Below are 21,363 nucleotides of genomic sequence, written 5' to 3' on the forward strand. Positions count from 1 at the left end.
AACGCATAACTGACTCTCGATTTCAGTTTTATTTTTACACATTTCATATTGTATTCTAAACTAATCTTTATTTCAAATTGGTTCCCTAGCTATTGTCAATGTGTAAACATTTCTGTCTACAAAAAATTGTAATTTTAACTATTATGAATGCTGCAAATTTTCTAACATTGTGTGCTACTCAAATCAGTTTGCATTTGACATTCTCGTGGCATAGATTTAGTTGTGTTTAAATTATGTTGTGCGTAGGTCGAGCAACATTTTGAATACTGTGTAGATATTGCACACATATAATACACACATTTATTCAAATGCCAATATTTTTCCGATTCACTAGTTCATTATTATTTTTCAGACGACATTAAATATTCGGATCACGCGTTTTAGGGTTAAACCATGTACTATTCTTTACAAGGGGTGACTCTTTGGCGACGATGGTCGTTGTTACTTACACAGCCGCCACACCAAATGACTTCTAGTTAGGAAAAAAATAGAAAAAACAACCACCGCTGCCTTTTGTCGCCCAACAAAGGATACAATTTGAAGCGTTAAAAATCTTATTTTCTCTCAGTACCAGTAGACGTGATGTGTCCGCACACAGAATATTATTTCCTCTTGTGGCGTTAGTCTCCTCGTTATTTCCACACACACACACGAGGTCAATGTAAAAGTTTACTCTGACCTTGGCAAATATTTCATTAGTCTTCGTAGACAAACTACCCTTTTAATAAAATCTGTTAATCGGTATATGTATATGTTTTATTGTTATTTTTTTTAAAGCACATAAGAAAAAAAACACTTACTTTCTACTACAATAAAACACATTTTTAAAATAAATTTAATATATATTTTACAGCGCAGACAGGCCGCATTTTAATTTAGTGATATTTATATAATGGACATTTGTAAATTTGTAATGACTGACAGGAGCAATAGGATTACATCACTACAATTTAACTAATTCATATCGACTAGATAAAAAACAAAAATATATTAATTTAAGACATTACAATGTTACTATTGCACGATTCGTGAAAAAATATTTTACATAAAAAACAATATGTTATGTTTTAACTAGTATACATGATAAATGTATTTATGGCGTTAACTAGATAATTTAAATGAATTAGATTGTTTGTACAACGGGTGGGTCATTGTAAATGAATTTTATCATATGAATGGATATACTTTGCCTTCTATAAATGTAATCAGTTTTATAAAAATAAAATATTTTATTTTTGTTACGTTATTCGACAATGAGTCTGTAAAAAGACTATTATATTCATGAACTAATTTAAAATGGATGACAGAAGTATTATTGATTTCTCTGCGTACGAATATTATTCATTTAGAAAATTTATTTCACATTTGTTTGTTATAGAAATGTATTTATAAGAATAACTTATTTATAAATTGAATTGATTTTTCGCGATAAATCAAAAGTACAATATAATTATAAAAATGACTCTAAAAACACAATAGACCAGTCAATCAACTTAAGGTTATCGTATACTCTTATCTGTACGCACAACAACTTTTCTTATGTAAAATGTGTCAACATTTAAAAGTTTATAAAGACTGTCACAGTAACAGCTAATGCGTTTTGATTGTACAAGTTGCAACAAATTTATGTGTCATTAGTGTCAGCGTAAAAACATAAGATACGCGTTCACTTTGATGTTATATCTTTATTATTTTTTAAGTATTTGAGACTGTTGTTACTGGTGTTTCACTTTAATTTAATATTCGTACAGAAGTGATAAAGTAAAATAACTGAAAACACTTTAGAAGTTCACGTCGAGTGGTAAAGTGACTTGTAAGTTAATTGTTATTTATTTTTCCAATCAAAATCATGTTCATGTACAGAGTAGACCAGTTCTAACTGACAACTCTCATAACTAAAAAATAGAAATGTTTTAATTATTATTATTTTAAAAAATAAATAACAAAAAATATCATTTTAACGTGGTCTAAGAATGTATAAATTATTTTTGAAAATCTAGACGAAATATTAATTGTATCAAAAGTTATCAAGAGCTGTCAATTAGATCTGGTTCACGCTGTATTACTTTCTGAGCCGGAAATAATCGTTATTTGAGTAAATATATCAGAAAACTTAAATAAGAGCGATCACTACACGCAATAGCACCTCGTATAGAGTTAAATAATTTAAGTACCATTTGTATATAATTAAATGCATTTTGATTTTTGGTAGTTAACCTATTCGATCCTACGATCTGGCGATTCTGTTGTACGGATCGCGTTCCTGTTGCACATGATCAACTGTTGCTGAAGTTGTTGTAACCACCAAGGTGTTGGCGGTTGGGTTGGCATTAATGGTGGTTGTGGGAATGACGCCAAAGACGTTGGAGACGAAGGCGAGGACGGTGACCACTGTCGTCGAGACCAGTTGCTGTTGCAATGAATTTCGGCGGGAACAGAAGGAGCCGGTTCCGGTAGAACCGGCAATGGCTTTCATATGACGTGTTGAGGAGGCGGCATAAGATCTTGTTTAACGACCAACGCAATTGGACGCTTGACAAGTGAAGTGGGCGACGCTGTGGAAGACGACGGCGGGTGCGGTGGCGACGATGAGGAGGACCGCGACGATTCGTGTACGGAAAGTGGTGGCCTGTCACTGCATTCTGTGCAGTTGACGGGACAAAGAGTGGCAGTGGCCGTGGCAGCTGCGGCGGCAGTCATAATGGGCCACGCGGTAGCCAACGATACGGCACGCGAGTATAGCGAACTTTCATAAAGTGCGTGTAGAGCCAAATCGTGGACGGTTTTTCCGGTGGTCTCGTTGCTTCCGACAGCTGCATTTACCGACAGATCTTTAGCGACCTGATGGTAGAAAGACGGCTGGTAATGGTGAGGGTGATGGTGATACGGGGAAAAGTATGCGCGTGGGAATTTCACCACGGCCGCTCCGGTATGCTCGGGGGGTCCTGTTGCCTCAATCGACTCTTGCGGAACCAAGTCGCGTACGGAATAGGGCACCGTACATCCCTTGCCGCTAGTTGGACAGTTGGATATTTGCTCTTTCTTTTGAACCATCGCCTTGGGCTTTCGACGTGGGCGATATTTGTAGTCGGGATGTTCTTTCATGTGAAGTGCCCTAAAAATGTTTAAAAAAAAAACATCAGTTTACATTCTTAACCGCTATAAACACCTTAAAACTGTTGTATTTGTATTATTTATTCTGTTTTGATTGGAAAAAAATAGCCGACTATATTTACATATTAGATATTAAATTTTTATGATTGAATATTTTTTTATATCAAATTAAACAGAAGAATTGTGGTTTTTATGCAGCTATGTAATAATAATTACTTAATAATCACTCTAATTGAGAAAAGCTCCGTTGAATTCATTTCAACGCAATTGTTTGACTCGTTCGTGCCTATAACGATACCGTGACTGGACCTACCGCAAATATTATAACACGGACCATAAAAATAATTTTGTTCATTAACTCTATTGTGTTTTTCACTCTAAGATAAATCCGCAGTAACTGTTAAAAAGCAGCGGGCAATGATAACAATAATCATCTGGACAGGGTGATTGATTTTCGGTTATGCGTTTGTACTTATTAAAGAATCTATTTGTTGTGTCGGTAAAACTCATAGATATCGGCCACGAAAAAAGCAATTTATCACAATTACACGAGTATTGTGACCGGTCGTATTATATTGTGCGCTTCGATAGCAAAGTCCATACAAGGCACCGTCGTCGATCGAAAGTCACACACGAATCGCCGTCATTTGTTTCCCGTATTGTTCAGTACACTATTAGTGTCGAAGCATTCCATCTACCAGGTGTATTGTTGTAAACACCTCCTAAACTCTGTAGGAAATACAACTGCAGCACAAAGCACGTGATTACAACGAGTTTCACTATTTGTTTTGATTTTTGCCGTATCAACAAAACGAAACTCCAAAATATCAATACAACGGTTTTTATAAACACAATAGTGGTTTATCACAACGAGCAGTCTATAAAATAACTCCCACTACAAGTGAAATTTCGTCTTATTAACGGATTTTCAGTCAATAAGTGACCACCACATTAAGACACGGGCCAAAGCAGAACGACTGAAACAAATTAAGTAGTTTTGTAATGAATGTTAGAAGCGCTAAAATATATTTTCAGTATTATTATTATTTTTTTATTAGTTTAAATAGTAACTATGCAAGTTTCCTTTAAAGTACAAAATTCTTCTTGTCCTCGCATGTTTGCTGACACGAAATTGTTCTTTCTAAGATGAGGACAAAATACGTTTTTGTAGTGATAAGTTATTTGATTAAATCGTTTTAAAATCATTAGAAGTTACTATAAATAGCATTAACCGATTAAAAGTTCCAGTGAAATACATTACGTATGCAAGTCTTTACTGGTAACGACCAAAATGGTAAATAATTTGCCTATTTCTTTACACACTGTTATAGGCGTATGTTGGTAAATATTTTTTGAGGAGCTAAATTTAATTTCTCCTCCAAAAAATTATTTCTACATAACACTACATATAATTTTGCTAAATTCCTGAGGGGCTATGACCCTAGTTCCCTCTCCATTGCCTATGTCACTGTGCATTTAAAAGTTAGGAAATTAGGATAATTAGATGATGTATACATCTAATGAATAATAAACATTGGATTAATTGTGACAAAATCGACCTACATTGTTTAGACAGAGTAATTGCCACTATTAAAATGTGCAACCAAATATTCGAATAGTTACGATAATGAGGAAATAAACTTTTATAATCTTTTTAAATTAAAAAAAAATTAGTAGGTTAAGTACCATTTGTTAAATATCTATTTTCAATAAAAATCATAACTTCTCAATTTTAAATTTAAGTTTGTTTTTCTATTAAATGTAATGTTTCACTGCTGATTCGTACCAAATTTAAGCGTTATAAGTTTTTTATGGAAATATCCAACACAAATTCAGTCATCTCGAAATCTCATTTTTGTAATTTTGATAGAGAATCATTTTTTCAATGGTTTTGTTGTACCGATCACTGAGTATGTCCGTCCACTAGAAAAGCTAATATCTTTAAAAGAGATATCTAATATACAGAGATAAATACTAATGTTATTTCGTTTTCCGTGTCTCCTGAGCAATTGCAAAAAATCCTTAAATAATTAAAAAATAAAAATCAGCAATATTTACCTCAATCTCTTGGCTTCGTCAATGAAAGGTCGTTTTTGTGGTTCAGTTAGCAATTTCCATTCTGCCCCTAGTCTTTTGCTGATCTCCGAGTTGTGCATTTTGGGATTTTCCTGAGCCATTTTGCGCCGCTGTCCTCTGGACCACACCATAAACGCGTTCATTGGTCTTTTTATGTGAATTGACTGTTGATTCGAACAATCGGATATCGGAGTCGTACGACCATCGACGTGGTTTCTACTTGTTACACCGTGTGAAATTTGATTTCCGCGTTCTTGATGCCGATGGTGTCTCGGCTGTTGCTGCTGCTGCTGCAACAGCAAAGTGGCCGCCGTAACGGCCGTTATTTTGTTCATATCAGTTGCCAGCTTAACACGTCTTCTTGTGGTAACCGAATGAATTGCGCCAGTTCTCAATGTGACTGTTGCGACAAAAGGCCAACCGTGACGACGTCCAAAGTGCGTGTGGCACACGCGGTAATCGTGGTCGGTTAACGCGATCGCCGCCAATCGTGTATCGCAGTTCCCGCCTATTATTGATCGTAGACTGTTTTCTCATTGGTGCGTCCAGTTTTTCACAAATGCGAAGCGCAACAAGTGTTTGCCACTCGTCGTAACCCCCAAACCGTTTAGCTAAGCAATAGTAACAATGGCAATTGTGGTACGACTGTGCCATAATTTAACAAATTAACAACTATTAGAACAGCATTGAACAAAGACAGGGAAAACTACATAAAATTAAGATTTTGTTGTTTTATCATTTGGATTTGTGAATTTTTTAAAAAATGTTTTCAACAAAAATTACTGAAATAGGTATAACACAAAGAATAGTCGTCCACGAAAGTAAAAATATAATTATAATTAACATTTTCCTTTTAAAAGTATTTGGATGATTTCCATTTCCAATTAAAAAGTGACCCAACTTACCTTGATGTCGTTGTAGAGAAAAATTAATACTATTACCGAAAACATAATAATAGGTAACTGGAGATAGTGTTGGTTAAGTGGATTTATTTTTGAACTTTTTTAAAAATCTATTAGGCGCAAGTGCAATCGCGAGGTATCTTAGCCCTGCTAATTATGTTGCAACTTCCCCAAATATTGAAAATTACACGTAAGTTTATATAGAAATATTTTTGAGCGGGTGAGGAATTAAGTTAGATCTTCAACATTTTGTTCAAATTGCGCCTATAGTATTAGGTAAATGTTTAGATTGAATATACACATACCAATAATTCTAAGCTTATCATAAACCTAACTCGCTAATGAATAATATCTGTATAAAGGCTAAATTTAATTAAAAAGTTAGGTTATATAGGCTACCTGTTATTCAGAGTTTTAATACTTTAACTGTTTCATACTTTTTTGAATTATGCTTTAACCGAGAAATGATCTTTAGTTATTTAATGACATTAATTATAATTTGATATTGAACATTTTTGTATTTAGGGTAATTTATAAGAAACTAAATGTAGTTGAGTAATTTCCGTTTAATTCTACATTGTTTTAATGAAAGTTAAGTAATTAACGAGAAATGAACTTTTATATAATCTAATTATTATGAAAAATACATCTACGAAAATTAAATAAACAACTTCTGTCGGTTTTAAAATATAAAATCGCGAAAAATTGAATTCTTTGAACTTAGTTAACGTTTATAAGATTTTTTTACGACCACAATAAAATTTAACTTTACAATTGATTTTCCCTCACACTTCTAAAAAGGAAATTAGTAACGATAGATAAGCATGTATTCAACCATAAAGAACACTTAGTGTGCTTTTGACATTGCAAACTGGATAGAGTAGAATGTGCCGGCTGATGGCAACGATAATAACACAATGAAGGGTGTTGTGTATCATTTATAAACAACAAACCACTGATTGGTAATGATAACGTCGAGATTCGAGGGAACGAAAGTATAAAGAGTTTGAATGAATGTGCTAGGGCGACTCACCCTCTTCCCTTCGGTTTTTTAACGCTAAAATAAATTTAATAAGTTCACGCATAAGTTATGATGATTGTTTACATTCGGTTAGTGTTGACGGCAACTTTTTCTTAATTGTGGAATAATAAGAGATGGATTTTCACTATTAGAAAGCTATAGCAAAGTTGAACGGTATGTGTAAATCATAGTCAAATTAATTAATAATATTATGCATGTGCATCATATTGACTGATTATTTTACTTGGCCAGACAATATTTTAGATCATCTTCTACCATTTATATATATATATATTTTTTTAACATTACAAATATAATTGTGTATTGTAAAATTATTTGCCCGTTGAACGGAATTTATTCGCGATTATGTTGAAAAAATTCAAAACCAAGTCTATCTACGAACTCATTCCAATGACATAGTTATCGTATTAAATACATTCTATCTTAATTAATTTATTAGTTCTATAAGGTTCTTTTTGTTTTGTAAACAAATGGGGTAATTGTAAATACATCTTTAAAAAGAGATGCATAAGTGTACATTTTTTATTTATACTTAAAAGTTATTTTATACTTAATATTTTGTATTTCTTATTTATACTTGAGCATTAGAATTGACTTATCTAAATTAATATCTACCGAGAATTCTGAGAGGAATAATCAATTTACAATTACATCATTCATTTGCATTCTCCCCGCTCTATGTGTTAAATGACTTCACTCAAATGAAAGATTACAATAACTATTCGCAAAGGTATTTCAAAATGCACGTGTACATTCGGTCGTATGTGGTCGATGTTGACCGGCATTCGAGAGAGGACACTGTCGTGAATGCCTCGGGGTGAACATTTGACCGAAATGAAGACATCCGAGAAAAATAAATATAACGAAACAGGTTATGCAGTTTTGTAGTGGAGCCGTTGCCTGCAGTTAGATACAAACGTAATAGTAGGCACACGCAAAGTCACCGCCGCCGGCACACACTCACGACACACATACACAAAAGCACGTGCCGAATGAATAGAGACTTGATGAAAGAAACAATGACGAACACTTCGATATCAATTTGGCCGGCCATCAGATTTAACCCCTTTTGTGAACGTAATTCCCTTTTACATTACTATTAACCCCCGCGCACAATTGCACGTACACTTCTCTTTGTGTCGTCAATATTATATTGTACCAGATCTAATTGGATTTATATCTTGAGCGGCGCGCGTCAACGAACAGTACCTCTCCCTATCATTATTTTTTTTATGGTATGTTAAATACGGTAGAGTTAGTAAAAACAGGATGTGTCAAAAAACTGGCATAGGTGTTGTGCGACCGAAACTTTCGATATCCCTTTTTCACACACGAGTTTTATATAATCCGAATAGAATAGAAGGTATTTAGAGTCTCATTATAAATCGTGTTTGTTTCGATTTCACGAATCGTTTGTACTTGATGTTTTATTTTATGGATTGGTGTACACCATTGTTGGTGACTATTTTTATTATTTTAATATGTTCTGTACAGACACGGTACCCCCATAAACGCTTTGTATACAAGTAATAAATAATAAATATTTATCGGTGTGTTTGATGTCATTCCGTCGCTTGTAGACCAACTCAACAGTCACGAATCGATCATTATGATGCGGTCGAGACCTCCGATACACTAATTCAGCTCTCAGTTAGGAAAACATCAATTCATAACTATAATAATGTTTCTCGTTATTCTTTGAATATGATCGCGCTATTAGCGAAAGTATCAAACAATGAGAGGATCGAGCGGAATGTGTTAAATAGATTCAAACTGGGGTGTCCTTATGGGGAGAGGGGGCAGCAGAGACTGTTACCCGGGTTTTGCCCTTTTATTGTTGAATTATGGCTTTGCGTTTGTGAAAACAATGATTTAGATTAAAATATAATTACTTTTGTCCTGAGCCCCACAAATCTTAAGCAAGCCCTGATTCAAACACTGATAAATTAAAAATATCACCTTGAACTATTTTATTTTTGAGTGTGCACACACATTTCTTCTCTATCCGAGACGATTGCAATTGAAAATCAAGTAAAATTTCACCGGTAAACTTAGTATTTGAGTTATTCCATTAATACGAGCCTGAGGATTATAGTTTTATTGTATTATTAATGAAAATTAAAAAAAATATTGCTGTTACAAAAATCTATTAACACTGAAAAACAACATTTTATAACACATAATCGAATTCTATTTTGTTTGAATAAATAAACCACAAGAAATGATTAGAAAATATTTTATTAAGAATAATTGCAATCTATTCACAGATGTAGAAGTAATTATAACAATTTTATTTAGAATAAACGTGCTTAACGGAATTGTGAACATTTAGTGATGTCATCCGACAGCTTAATTTATTGAGTTTCTTTTTTCAAGTTTACAGGAGATCTCTTGGTCAGCTACGTTTTAGCTTTATGGGAAATAAGATTAATGACGAGAGTTACTTTACAAGTGAATTGGTGCTCGGAAATCAAGTCGTTTATTTTGTTGTCATTTTTAAAGTAATGTGGTAAAAACGTTCTAACAAATTTTTCTGTCAGCAACAACGTAAAAAATTTAGGTTAAAACCCAATAAGCTAATTTACATTTATCTTTATATTAACTTACCACTTTTTATCCATGATGTTGAAAAATGAGAAAAAATGCGTGACTCATCTTGCTACATATTTGGTACTAAACCGAATTTTATTAAAATATATTTTCAACAGCCGTTGTCTACTCATAAAATTAGACAAATTGTACGTAATTATGAAATTTAACACATTATATTTGTGATTGTGTAAGGTTCACCAGTTTTTAAGTAATGATCAAATAACATTGTCTCCACGCTGTTGTCAATACCTATCACCACTTAATCTACTGACTATCCCACACCCGTATATTGAAACCCGTGAACATTGCTTTCTTTCCATTAAAACTCGAGTATTCCGTTAATTTAATTCTTCTATTGTCAATGAAAAGGACTCGAGTAACAAAACAAACAGAAATCAATCGCCTGTACAGTGATATTTGTTTTACTTTAATACTCCATACAATGCGACATATTTTTGATTCAATTATTTTTGCTGGTTTTTTGTGTATTAAAGCCATTGTAGTTCTAGTGGTTTTTAGTGATTATTTGTAATCTTATTCAATTTTTGCCTCGATGATTAAATCTATTTCATAAAAAAAAGATCAAGACTATTTGTCTGTAATATTAACATGTGTTAATATTAGTGGCGTAACCAGGAGGGGATTAAGGGTTTCAACACTGGTTGATTAAAGGACAATATTTTGTCGAGTTAACCTTCTTTTTTTTGTTTATTCGAATTCTATTAAATAGCACCGCAAGTAAAATATGTTTTGTGAGCAAAAAGAAAACGATATAATAAAAAATTATTATCTGGTATTATACATCAAAAAATTCAAACTCAACGTTATGGTTTTGAAATGTAAAATAATAAAAAATAACTTTTATCAAATAAAACATTAAATTGATATAGTTGTACAACTTTTATATCCTTCACATTATTTTACCGATGCAATACTTTGATTTTTATGGGTTCGTTCTAAACAAAAGATTTGAACTTTGGTGATTAATGGTTACACCTGGTCTTTTTTTATGAAATAGCTTGTAATATGATAATACACAAAAAAAAAAAATAGTTGCCACTTCTATTGGACTCAAAGTTTACCATTATTTTTGCATAATACAGTGCGATAAAATCCTTACTGAGAATAGTTTTTGAAAAAGTACATATTAAACTAAGAAACCCGTTTGTATTTTTAGTGGTTGCGGCACGTGCCCCTTGTTACCTTACCCGACCAAGCAAAATAAACTGCGTTGCTCAATTTCATTTCTTCAACGAAATTTTTCATTTGGGAACACAACCCTTCCAATATTTACGTTAGTCGCTTGTGCCAATAAAAATTGTATTTATCGCCTGCGTGTGAACATAAGAATAAACGACAAATACTGCACTAGGATTCTTCCTCATAATGAAATAAGGCGGATAAACACTCGTAAAAATAGTCTGCCATCCGATTGTATCGTATTATGATGTGTATTATTTTTATTTTATGACGAGCCCGCAACAATAGGAAACTGTGTTATCTTCGTCTCTGAGTATGCTCTCAATTTCCGAATGGATCACATTTTCCCCGAACGCTTTCCGCCCCCTAACTCACTCGAACAATAGCTGTTGTTATTGTTAAAAATATCAATTGGACTCTATACACTTTATTGTAGGAATGAAAAAAACTACGACCTCCAAGATTCTATTGAATCATTGTTAAAAATACTTATTAATCACAAAATCGACTCGACCAACATTAGGCTTACAATTCATAATTTCAAAATTACATATCGGTGGTCTAGCGCACAAAAGAGTTAAAGTGCACTTTTAATCAATTTTCAGGAGCTTCATTTCAAACTTTTTACTACCTTAAATGTAATTTTAAAGATGACGTTAAACAATTTTATGTCTACTTTTGTGAAATTCTCTTCATTCGTGCCCTTTAGCCGTGCACAGTTGAATCGTCTTCCGTACTTAAAGTTTAATTTATCGCTCCGAATAGAAAAATTGTTTTAGTAAGTGGATAAGTAACCAACTATTTAAAATCATTGCTCTTATATTACAATAGTTTTTCACTAATGTGTTTTATATACTCGTTCTTGTTATTTGTATGTTCTGATAATTAAATAAGCAGTACTTTTTAAAAGTACAATTAGCAGTACCAAAAAAAAAAAAAAACATACAGATGTAGTCACATTAAGTATTATGAGGATTACAAATAAATGATTCAGACGGGACTAATTAATGAACAGATTGTTATAATCGTTTAATCAAAGGTACATAGGGAAGAGATTAAAACCCCAATGACAAAGACAATTAAGATTTTAAGATATGATTCGAAGGAGAATTACATTTTTTTTGTATTGTATTTATGTTTTTATTGTAAAAGAAAATTTAAAATTCCCGAGCATACTGCTAAAATTAACCCTAAACAATTTTGATATTAAACACATGCTATGATAAATTTAACTTGCTTCAATATGTTCGACAAATAAATTTATTATGTAACGTAGAAAAACCATAACGTGACATAATAAAACCAAACAGTTTTGTCTCGTAGATATTTTGTACATAATAGAATCTATAGTTTTTATCAAAAGTCTAACAAAGGATAGCTTTCCCCCCTTAAGTTGCCTTAGTCGGCCAGAAGAATTTTTTGTTACTGTAGTCGACCGAACCAAATTTTACAAGTCAGTCAGTCGATCAAATGGATTTGATTGGTCCCTCAAAAAATGAATTCACTTCACCTCTGGTTTTTCATGACGCGATAAGTGTTCTTTTGACTTGGTGGTAAAAATTCAAGTACCGGTAATTCATGATTATCATTGACAAATAACATTATTAATTGGATCACATGACACAGTGGTGAGTTTGAAATCACTTAAAAACGTGTGGACATATTTTTAACTTGGTGGCGCTGCACAGTTTCAGAGAAAAAGTTAAAATATTAGTTCCACGAGTTCATGATATCATGCGATAAAACGTTTACTTCAGTGTGTTTTATGCACTACAACTGTATATGTCACTATATTAGTGGCGGTTATCGCACGTACTGCTTAATTAATACGGTGCAATGTTGCGTTGTGGTGTCTATTGCATATTCGCTTAGACGCAAACCCAAATGGCCACCGTATTAATAGTGTAATATAATTTTATGGCTTCGCTGAGCTGTTGGACACCTTTTCGAGACACCTGAGCTAATGATCGCACACTAAGTCCTTATGAGATCTTGTACTAAGTTTTAATCTTTGCTTCATAATACTAATACTGCGCTAAAATACTCGTTGTGTGATACCTTATGAATTTCTGGTACAAAGTTTTAATCTCACAGTTTTAATGAAATTTAATTTAGAAGTGGTACTGCATTTGAGCAAACCTTATTTTGTTTTTAGGCGTATACGACAGACTCAAATTGGATTATTTATAAAAATAAGGGAAAACCGCTGACACGAGATGAGTGGGGACATACATCAATATTGTACTAACTTTTGTGCTGTCCCACTATGTAACATCAAATCTTGACTTAGATATTCATATAATCAATAAACTAAACTTTCCTAATTAATTATGAATAAACTTATGGTTTATTGAAAACATGTGTATGAATGTGAAACCTGGACAATATCAACACAAGATTAAAAAACGCTTTAGTCGTATGTAGAAAAGGGAAGCGGATAATAAAGAAGAATGCAAGATGGCTGCAAACCAATAAATAGATTGAAACCATAGAGAGAGAGAAACTTACGGTATTATAATTTCGTACCGTGAAAAATAACTGTTTTTATTATTTCTTAGTTTTATAAAATTATAATTGATGAAATTAAGTATGTTATTATAGTAACATTTAATTAAGACGTACAGGCCCTAACAAGAGTGGATTCATTAAACCTATGATACCGTAATTTTCCCTCTGTGGAGTTAAAGTTAATTATGAATATTGCCATTTGAAAAAATAAAGTTTAAACCCTTATAAGGGACGAACATAGAAGATGTTTAACCATAGATAAATTAAAAAAAAGTATGATTAAAAGAAAGCAAAAAAAAAATTCCAAACACTATGTTTATGTTTTGATTAGTTCACGATAACAGAATCAATCAGTATATACTAATTTTATAAATATTCATTTTTGTGATACTATGTTTTCTAATAACTCTTCATAGTTAAGACATTTCAAATCGTTAACAATGTTGCATTGCTGTGCGCTGCCTGGTGGATGAAGATAAGGGTAATCCTTCCAAATGCTGCAACAGATGTCGTTCTACATTTTCTCATGTGTCATGCTAAAATGCTTTTATTTTATGCATGTTATTTATTATATTGTTTCATTAATTATATACATGCATTATTTATATAAAAAAAATATCTGTACATCATTAATTTATTTTGTATGGATTTATTTTAAATTTTCATTTACAATTATATAAAAATTCATTTTCTTTACTTTCATGTAGCGTAGACCTATTACTGGAATTTCTGGTACGACTGCCTCAATGGCCTCCAAATTTATCCAAAATTCATAATTAAGTATTTACTAGAAATAAATATTTTTTTGGTTTTGAAACTTTTTTTCTATTACAGATATTTACATTAATAAATTTAATTTGTTTAGTTTTATGTTAAACCGCTATTGGCCACCATAAAGTAATGTTTAACGGAAATTCCACGGAGGTCTATAGAATAGCCGATTGATGAAAAAATAGTTCTATGGATGTTTTATTGAAAGCACAATTATTTTATTTGCTCAATTTACTATAATAGAGGAATGTGGTCAAACATTTATCTAATTGTATTTATGAAATCAAAATATGTTAGATATATTATCAAATATTTTATGTTTCATTCAATGATGTAAAAAAAGTTGTTATCAGAAGTAGAATTTATCAATTAATAAATTCGATTTCAAAAAGAAATTGCTGAATTTAACATAAATTTAATTATTTTAAATTACTTAATTCAGTTTTCAATTTTGTCCACAAAGAATTAAATAATTAAAGCTCAATTTTAAAAATTTCATTAAAATTAATACAAGAATTTAAACTTTAATTATTTAAAAAATATTGGTAATAATAAAAAATTATATCTTTTTTAGGGTGGGTTTTTGACCAGTCAAAACCTTTCTCATTCAATAATTATAAAAATGTATAGTTAATAATAATTATATATTAATTCTTTAATTGGTCTTCAAGAAATTACTTATACACAAGATACAATTACTATACCTTAAAAAATATATGATTTATTCATAAATTTTTTCATTATTTCAAATTTGTCGGAAAATTTTCATTTTATTTCAGTACTATCCTAAATTACCCACGACGTCTGAATACTAACATATCTAACAGGACAAGTTATTTATTAAGTAATGTAGTTAAGTTAAAACGTCATACTAACTACTTAACTTCCAACTTTTTAAAGTCGTCAATGCCTAGCATTGTAAAAAAGTAAAACTAACGTTATTAAAATAACGTCTAAATTTGAAAAAAGACTGTGTGTGTATATAATACAATTTAAATACAGATTTTTATTGTTTTTAATTTTGACCAGTTTATTGACATATTGCCAATCCTAATCTTTTTTTAAAGATATAAAAGATTATTATTATAGATTATAACGAAAAGTGATATTTTCCTCATATGAAACCTTCAAACACATTATGATAAATGGTCAATAATTTATTTGTTTCAATTTTCGTATTTTTGTAATTTGAAAATTTGAATACAAAATAGTTAATATCTTTATTTTCATTTAGATGAGTTTGAATGGGAATGTTAAGCAATGCAAAGAACAGTAAAATTAAAGGTTTAATATTACACTTATTATACTGTTTATTATTATTACATAGTATTAAATTTTATAACAACAAATGAGTGAAATTTTTTTAGTGAAAGCAAATAGTTAATCTAAATTTGTTAGTGTGATAATTTAAGTGAAATTGTAGTTTATGGAAATTTATCATGACAAATTTAATTTACTTTGTGATAGATTAACTATGAAAGATAACGATTCCAACAAGATCCTAAACATCAACATCCCATCTCGCAGTTTCAGGAGAACATGTGTCTAATAATTAGAAATCTAACTAAAAATGAATTATATTTTTACCTAAAAAATTTTAAATGATTTTTTTGAATTTCGCAAAATCACATTTTCCACCTTATTGTCAACTCATTCTATTGAACTATCATTCAATATTTTCGGTTTCATACTATGAGAAAACATTTAATTTTGAGACGTTTTTTAGGATTAAAATCGTTATATATCGTAGACATTATAATTGATCTTTCTCATATTAAAAACAATTTAATCATGCCTAATTAGTTGAATTTTTATTTTTAATTTACCATAATCATTTGAAGTTGACAAAATTTTAACTTTTTTCATTTCAATTACCTTACTTACTACATTTTTTAAACATCAAAAATATCACGTATAAAATGCATAAATTTATGTGTTAACGAAAGATCAAAAAAAGTTTTACCAAATATAATGACTGAAGATGGTAAGATAGTTTATGGGAAAAAACACTCGGAGGCTGCTGACGAGTCATCATTGTCGTTTGCATTCGATTAAAAATATTGTGTACATCTCTGTGCGAACACGGAAACCCGAATGTCACCGGGACGTCGTTTCAAAATGTGATAGTCATTTGAAATGTATATAATATTTTCCCAATGAAATGAGATTTTGAACGAGAAGCCTTTTTCTCGACGACAGTTGATGGATTTCTATTTACCACGTTCGCAATTCAACTCGACGCTGATGGTATTTTACCACTATTAATATCGTTGTATTAAAAATAAGCGTCGACGGCACGGGCGACAGATATAATAAATATTATTATAATAATAATAGCACTAATATATTTGTCATAGGCGCTCCGGTCTGACACGGTTCATCTTTGGAGCAAAAAAGAGGAGACACCGATTTGGCCGGGTGTGTATAATGAGATTCGTCTGTCACTCCAGTGGAGGAGACTGATAAATTATTATGAGGTATTACGATTATTATTATTATTATTGTTAATGGCATCACTGCTAACCCTTATTTTTGCAAAACTCGAGCGCTAAGAATCGTCCACAATAACGCATACGTTTTTGTATGTGTTCCACCTCGAATGAGATGACAAATCCACTTCTAAAATTAATATACCGACAGAAAACTTGAGCTAATCGGCGGTGGATATTACTAGACTCGAAATCAATTATTTGTGGTTCGTTCATAAATACAGTTTAATTCTCGCAGGGGAAGGTCTAGGGGTCTGCGCCCCTCCCAGACACCGCCTATACCTTGACATTATTTAATATGTAAGGTAAGATTCCGATAAGTATTCATAGTAAATGTTATTCTTTAGGACCCTCCTGGAAAATTGTGAAAATCTGCTACTGACTTCTCAGGGTTTAATTTGAAAAAAATATTACAAAAAATCATAAATTCGAAGTAAAATTTAACTGAAATTTATTAATTTCTGTTAACGTTTCCATTTGTAAAAATTATTATTTTTGCTTGTATTTATAATTAAGATGTACTTTTAAAAGTGTCCATTAAAAGTTGTTAACATGATATTGAAATTGAACTGCGATACCATTATTGATACCATGAAGTTCTAAGCAGGTGACTACGCAAAAATTGAGTATTGACCTTCAATTTATGGTATTTACGTTGGAAGAACATTAGGTTATAATAATTAGTGCAAAAAAAAAAATGTAAGACCCCTAAAGTGGAAGAAATGACTATCAAATCAGAGGTGAAAATACGTAAAGGACAGAATTTTCATTAGTAAAAGAGTCTGGACATACATTGGTGATCTGAACATATTAAATAATAGAGTTGGTCAACGATGACGATGTCGCCGACATTTTAAAATTTCCCAAGATATCGATTATTTTTAAAACATCGCAATAATGGAAAAAAAAAATGTTTAATAAATTGAATTGAATTTCGATTACTTTTATAAAATATACATTATTTGGTATTTAGGAGAATTAGAGGAAGAAATTTTAAAATTAGATGATATACAGCAACAACTGGTTAAAATTCAATCTGAAAAATAAAATGAATTCATCAAGCCAACAAAAATATCTATTAGGCGATAGTGATGAAGGTGATGATGTTTTATTCTGTAAAAGTTAAAATTTTTATATAGTAAAGAAGAAAATTTGTTTTCGGTTATGACGAAGCAAAAAAAAATAATATATATAAACAGCACTTCTAATATATTTCTTTTATTATTATTTAAAACCAAAACACTTAAACTGTAATACTATTAATCAATAAAGAACAATTTCACCCATTTAATATAAACAATATATAAATGGTGTTTAGTTATTAAGGAAACGGGTTTCTATTGTTCTCATTGTTTGTAACAATTTACCTGTTACTTACTGAACACTCTGTATAATGATAAAGTCTTGTAACAAAAAAAAAACTTATTTCTCCATAATAAAAAGTAATTTGAAAATATTTGATTATCGAGATGTAGTTAATATCTATATTTTTAAATATTAATATAAATATCTGACTTGGTTGGTGTACCATAGTATGATTTTTACACAATGGTATCTTAACGGTATTCTTGAAAATAAAAAAAATGGTAAAAACCTTAAAATTAAAATTTAATTTTTGAATATAAATTTTTTTCGACATCGATTTATCAGGATTTTTTTTTCAATATTGCCATATAATATCGCTGAATTTCTGTACGATATTAATATCCAAAAGTATATCGTTGACGAACCCTATTTATTAAATAATAATCATTTAAATTATTTACAAATTCGCAAATTGTAAGTCCAAAATTTAATGGTAAATCCCAAAATAAATGATAGTTGAATAAATAATCCATCCATTCATTTAAATAAACCGGATTAAAGCAATACTACCCCCCACCAATGTTCTAGAAACTCTGAAAAATGTTTACTTAGGGTCCTCAAGATATAGTTACGTTATTATGTCAAATGATTTAGCGCCGGTAATTGTAAGTTTTGTGTAAATTAGTTCAATGTTGTTAGAAAATTCCAATGACGTTAGGAATGATTAAAAGTTAAATTAGAATTGTCGACAACACTCAAACGGTGTAAATCGAATTAAGTTCGGGGATCTTATGAGTGTAGAAAAAATCGTATACGGAAATTTTTTGATTATTTCATGTGTATTTCTATTGAGTAGTAAGTAAAGAGTTTTTTTTTTTTCGAAATAAAATAAGAAAAAACACCGTGTTAACGACGCTGAAACCGATGAAGTTGACGGTTAGCAGTAATCGCAACGGGAGATAAACCAATAACCCAACCGGCATGACCTAAGTGTGTGTGTGTGTTTCTGTCACAGCTACTACACACTGCTGCCCGGCAGAGCGATGATTAGGCTGCCAAACATGTCAAATTCACACGCCGCACGCGCCACACAATAGGAAACTAACCGCGGCCGTCTCGACGTCTGTGACACCTACCCACTACTACTATTACTACAACTCATCTTACCGTGCCACGTCACCCTCGCGCTCAAACCCTTAAAAATCTCTAGGCGACAAAAAGCTTTCCTTAACGTGCATTACAATACGCGACAACTGCTCTAAACAGAAAGCTTCTGTCGTCGGCAGAGGGGAGAGGACGCGACAGAAAATCTGCGGTAGAGGTCACAGAAATAATAAAACGCGCTATACGACACGTGTTAACCGCAAAACACGTCTAATAATAATAATACTCTTGTTCGCGAGCGCACCATATTGAACGCCTCCGGCAAAGTTTGTCTGCAAAGATTTTTTATTCCGCCGAATGTACGCTTATATCGGCCGTGTTTACAAGAGTCTGTCAACCTCGTCTCTACGAGACATTTTAATGACCTTTCCAATGCGACATCGACATCTGTTTTCCTGTACAGCTCATTTATGCCAACAATATAAAATATTTACAGATGAATCTGATGGTATTATGATCGGCTTTGTTAAAAGTAAATTTTTTCGGTCGTGTCTGTAAAAGCAAACCACAAATTCATTATAAAAATTGAAAACATCGATGTAAAAACTTAGATATGCTCCGAAATAATAATCGAATAAATGAAAATCATAAAAAACAACCATGGAAATGGTTGACTATTAATTTTAAGAGAAGAAAAAAGAGTTCGACGATACTCTCTGTTGAAATCTTGAACCTAATCAGAAAAAATTGGCTACAGATAAATTTTAAACTAAATTATAAATATCGTAAAATGTACAATTCCAACAAAGACGGCGCAGACAAATTTCCCAGGTCGACAAGAGTTCAGGCCATGGGGGCCTGAATTCCTCGTACTCAATGGTCTAGAAGGCGCCATCTCATCGGCGATTCATGCAACAAGCTGATATTTTATTGTAAATAGTACTTTAGAATAATTATGTACAAGCAAAAAAAAAAGCCCATAAAAATATGTATTATAAATTTCTATTTATATTTAAAAAAAGTATCAAACCGCTCTCTGAAAAATAATTTATATTTTATATTTTCCATTGACTAAAACTCAAATTCAAATTAAATGATTTGGTAGATAAGGTTTTGCGATACTTTTTTTGTTAGTGACACGAAATATCTCAGACGTTGCAATGATACATCCTCCCCCCCCCGGCCGTCCATGAACTCCATTTATAATTAAGCTACATTTTAGAGTACAGTTCAACATTGTGTTGGGTTGATAAATCATATCTTAATACATACCTGAAAAGCTATAAAATGTATAGTTACGACCAAGTTAAATAGTTAGCACTTGTGTTACAAATATCTGTATCAAAAATAAAAATAGAATAGTAAAATGTAAAAAAAAGTGACAAACACAGACTTCAGAAAAAATACTGCGACTTTATTTATTTATAATGATGTTTTACAACTTTCTATTTTTATATATTCCATCTGAAAATGTAGGCGAGTTAAGCTTATCACGCATTTTTTCAGTTTTTAACTAAAACAACGCACAACAAAATATTCATTGACAATAGAAACCATCATTCAAATTTATCTAAGACTTAGGCCTTAAATAATTTAACAGATACTATTTATCATAATATTACGATATTTTACGAAGGAAATGTATAATTTCTTAAAATTTGAACAATGTGTTTCATCAAAATTCGATGATGAAATTAAATCTTTTATGTTTTTTGAAACTTTGTATAAACTACTGAATCGTACTTGGTGTACACGTCTCCACCAGTGTAAGAGTACTCACTTGTACTACAAAACCACATAATGTGTTAAAACACTTGATAAGCCTTGTTCTAAAATTTTTTTGACTCATCAAAATGTTTTGTAAGAAAATGGCTAAACGATGGCTATTTAAAAATTTAAAAATGAAATAAAAATGTTATATTTCTTATTAGCCAGAAATAATAAAAAAAATTCGTTGAACGTAGTCTAACAATGCATAGTTATATTTTAACAAAAAAAATTTCAACGAAATGATAATTGAATCTAAAGTTATTGAATTTATCATATCTCCATGACTTATCTGCTAGACTAACTCACATCCTTTTAATTTTCTTTCGTGAAGATAAATTAAAATGACATAATATGAAATGACCCATGATTTACTAAAAAACAATTTTGAGGGAAATTGACCGCATAGTAAGGTAATACCTCGCTTTATAAGAATAATGGTAAATCCATTTTTATTAAAAACATTATACCATGTTTAAAACTTTTCATTTAA

The 21,363-nt window shown here is 31.2% G+C and overlaps 1 protein-coding gene across 2 annotated transcripts; it reads right to left on the minus strand.

The window, feature by feature from the left end:
* Nucleotides 1-744: 744 nt before the first annotated feature.
* LOC126899155 (transcription factor sox-2) lies at nucleotides 745-5,626 on the minus strand. Of its 2 annotated transcripts, XR_007702492.1 has the most exons (3): nucleotides 5,173-5,626; nucleotides 2,175-3,115; nucleotides 745-968 (listed from the first exon to the last, which is right to left on the minus strand). XR_007702492.1 is itself a non-coding variant. In XM_050673752.1 (2 exons), the coding sequence occupies exons 1-2, from the start codon at nucleotides 5,523-5,525 to the stop codon at nucleotides 2,473-2,475; spliced, it is 996 nt and encodes a 331-aa protein (XP_050529709.1). In that variant the 5' UTR covers nucleotides 5,526-5,626; the 3' UTR covers nucleotides 970-2,472. The 2 variants fall into 2 exon arrangements, 1 of the variants encoding a protein (XP_050529709.1); XM_050673752.1 differs by lacking the exon at nucleotides 745-968 and having other exon boundaries at nucleotides 970-3,115.
* Between the last annotated feature and the right edge of the window lie 15,737 nt (nucleotides 5,627-21,363).

The sequence above is a fragment of the Daktulosphaira vitifoliae genome, unplaced genomic scaffold (genome assembly GCF_025091365.1).
Source record: "Daktulosphaira vitifoliae isolate Bord-2020 unplaced genomic scaffold, ASM2509136v1 Scaffold_2, whole genome shotgun sequence".
Taxonomy (NCBI): Eukaryota; Metazoa; Arthropoda; class Insecta; order Hemiptera; family Phylloxeridae; genus Daktulosphaira; species Daktulosphaira vitifoliae.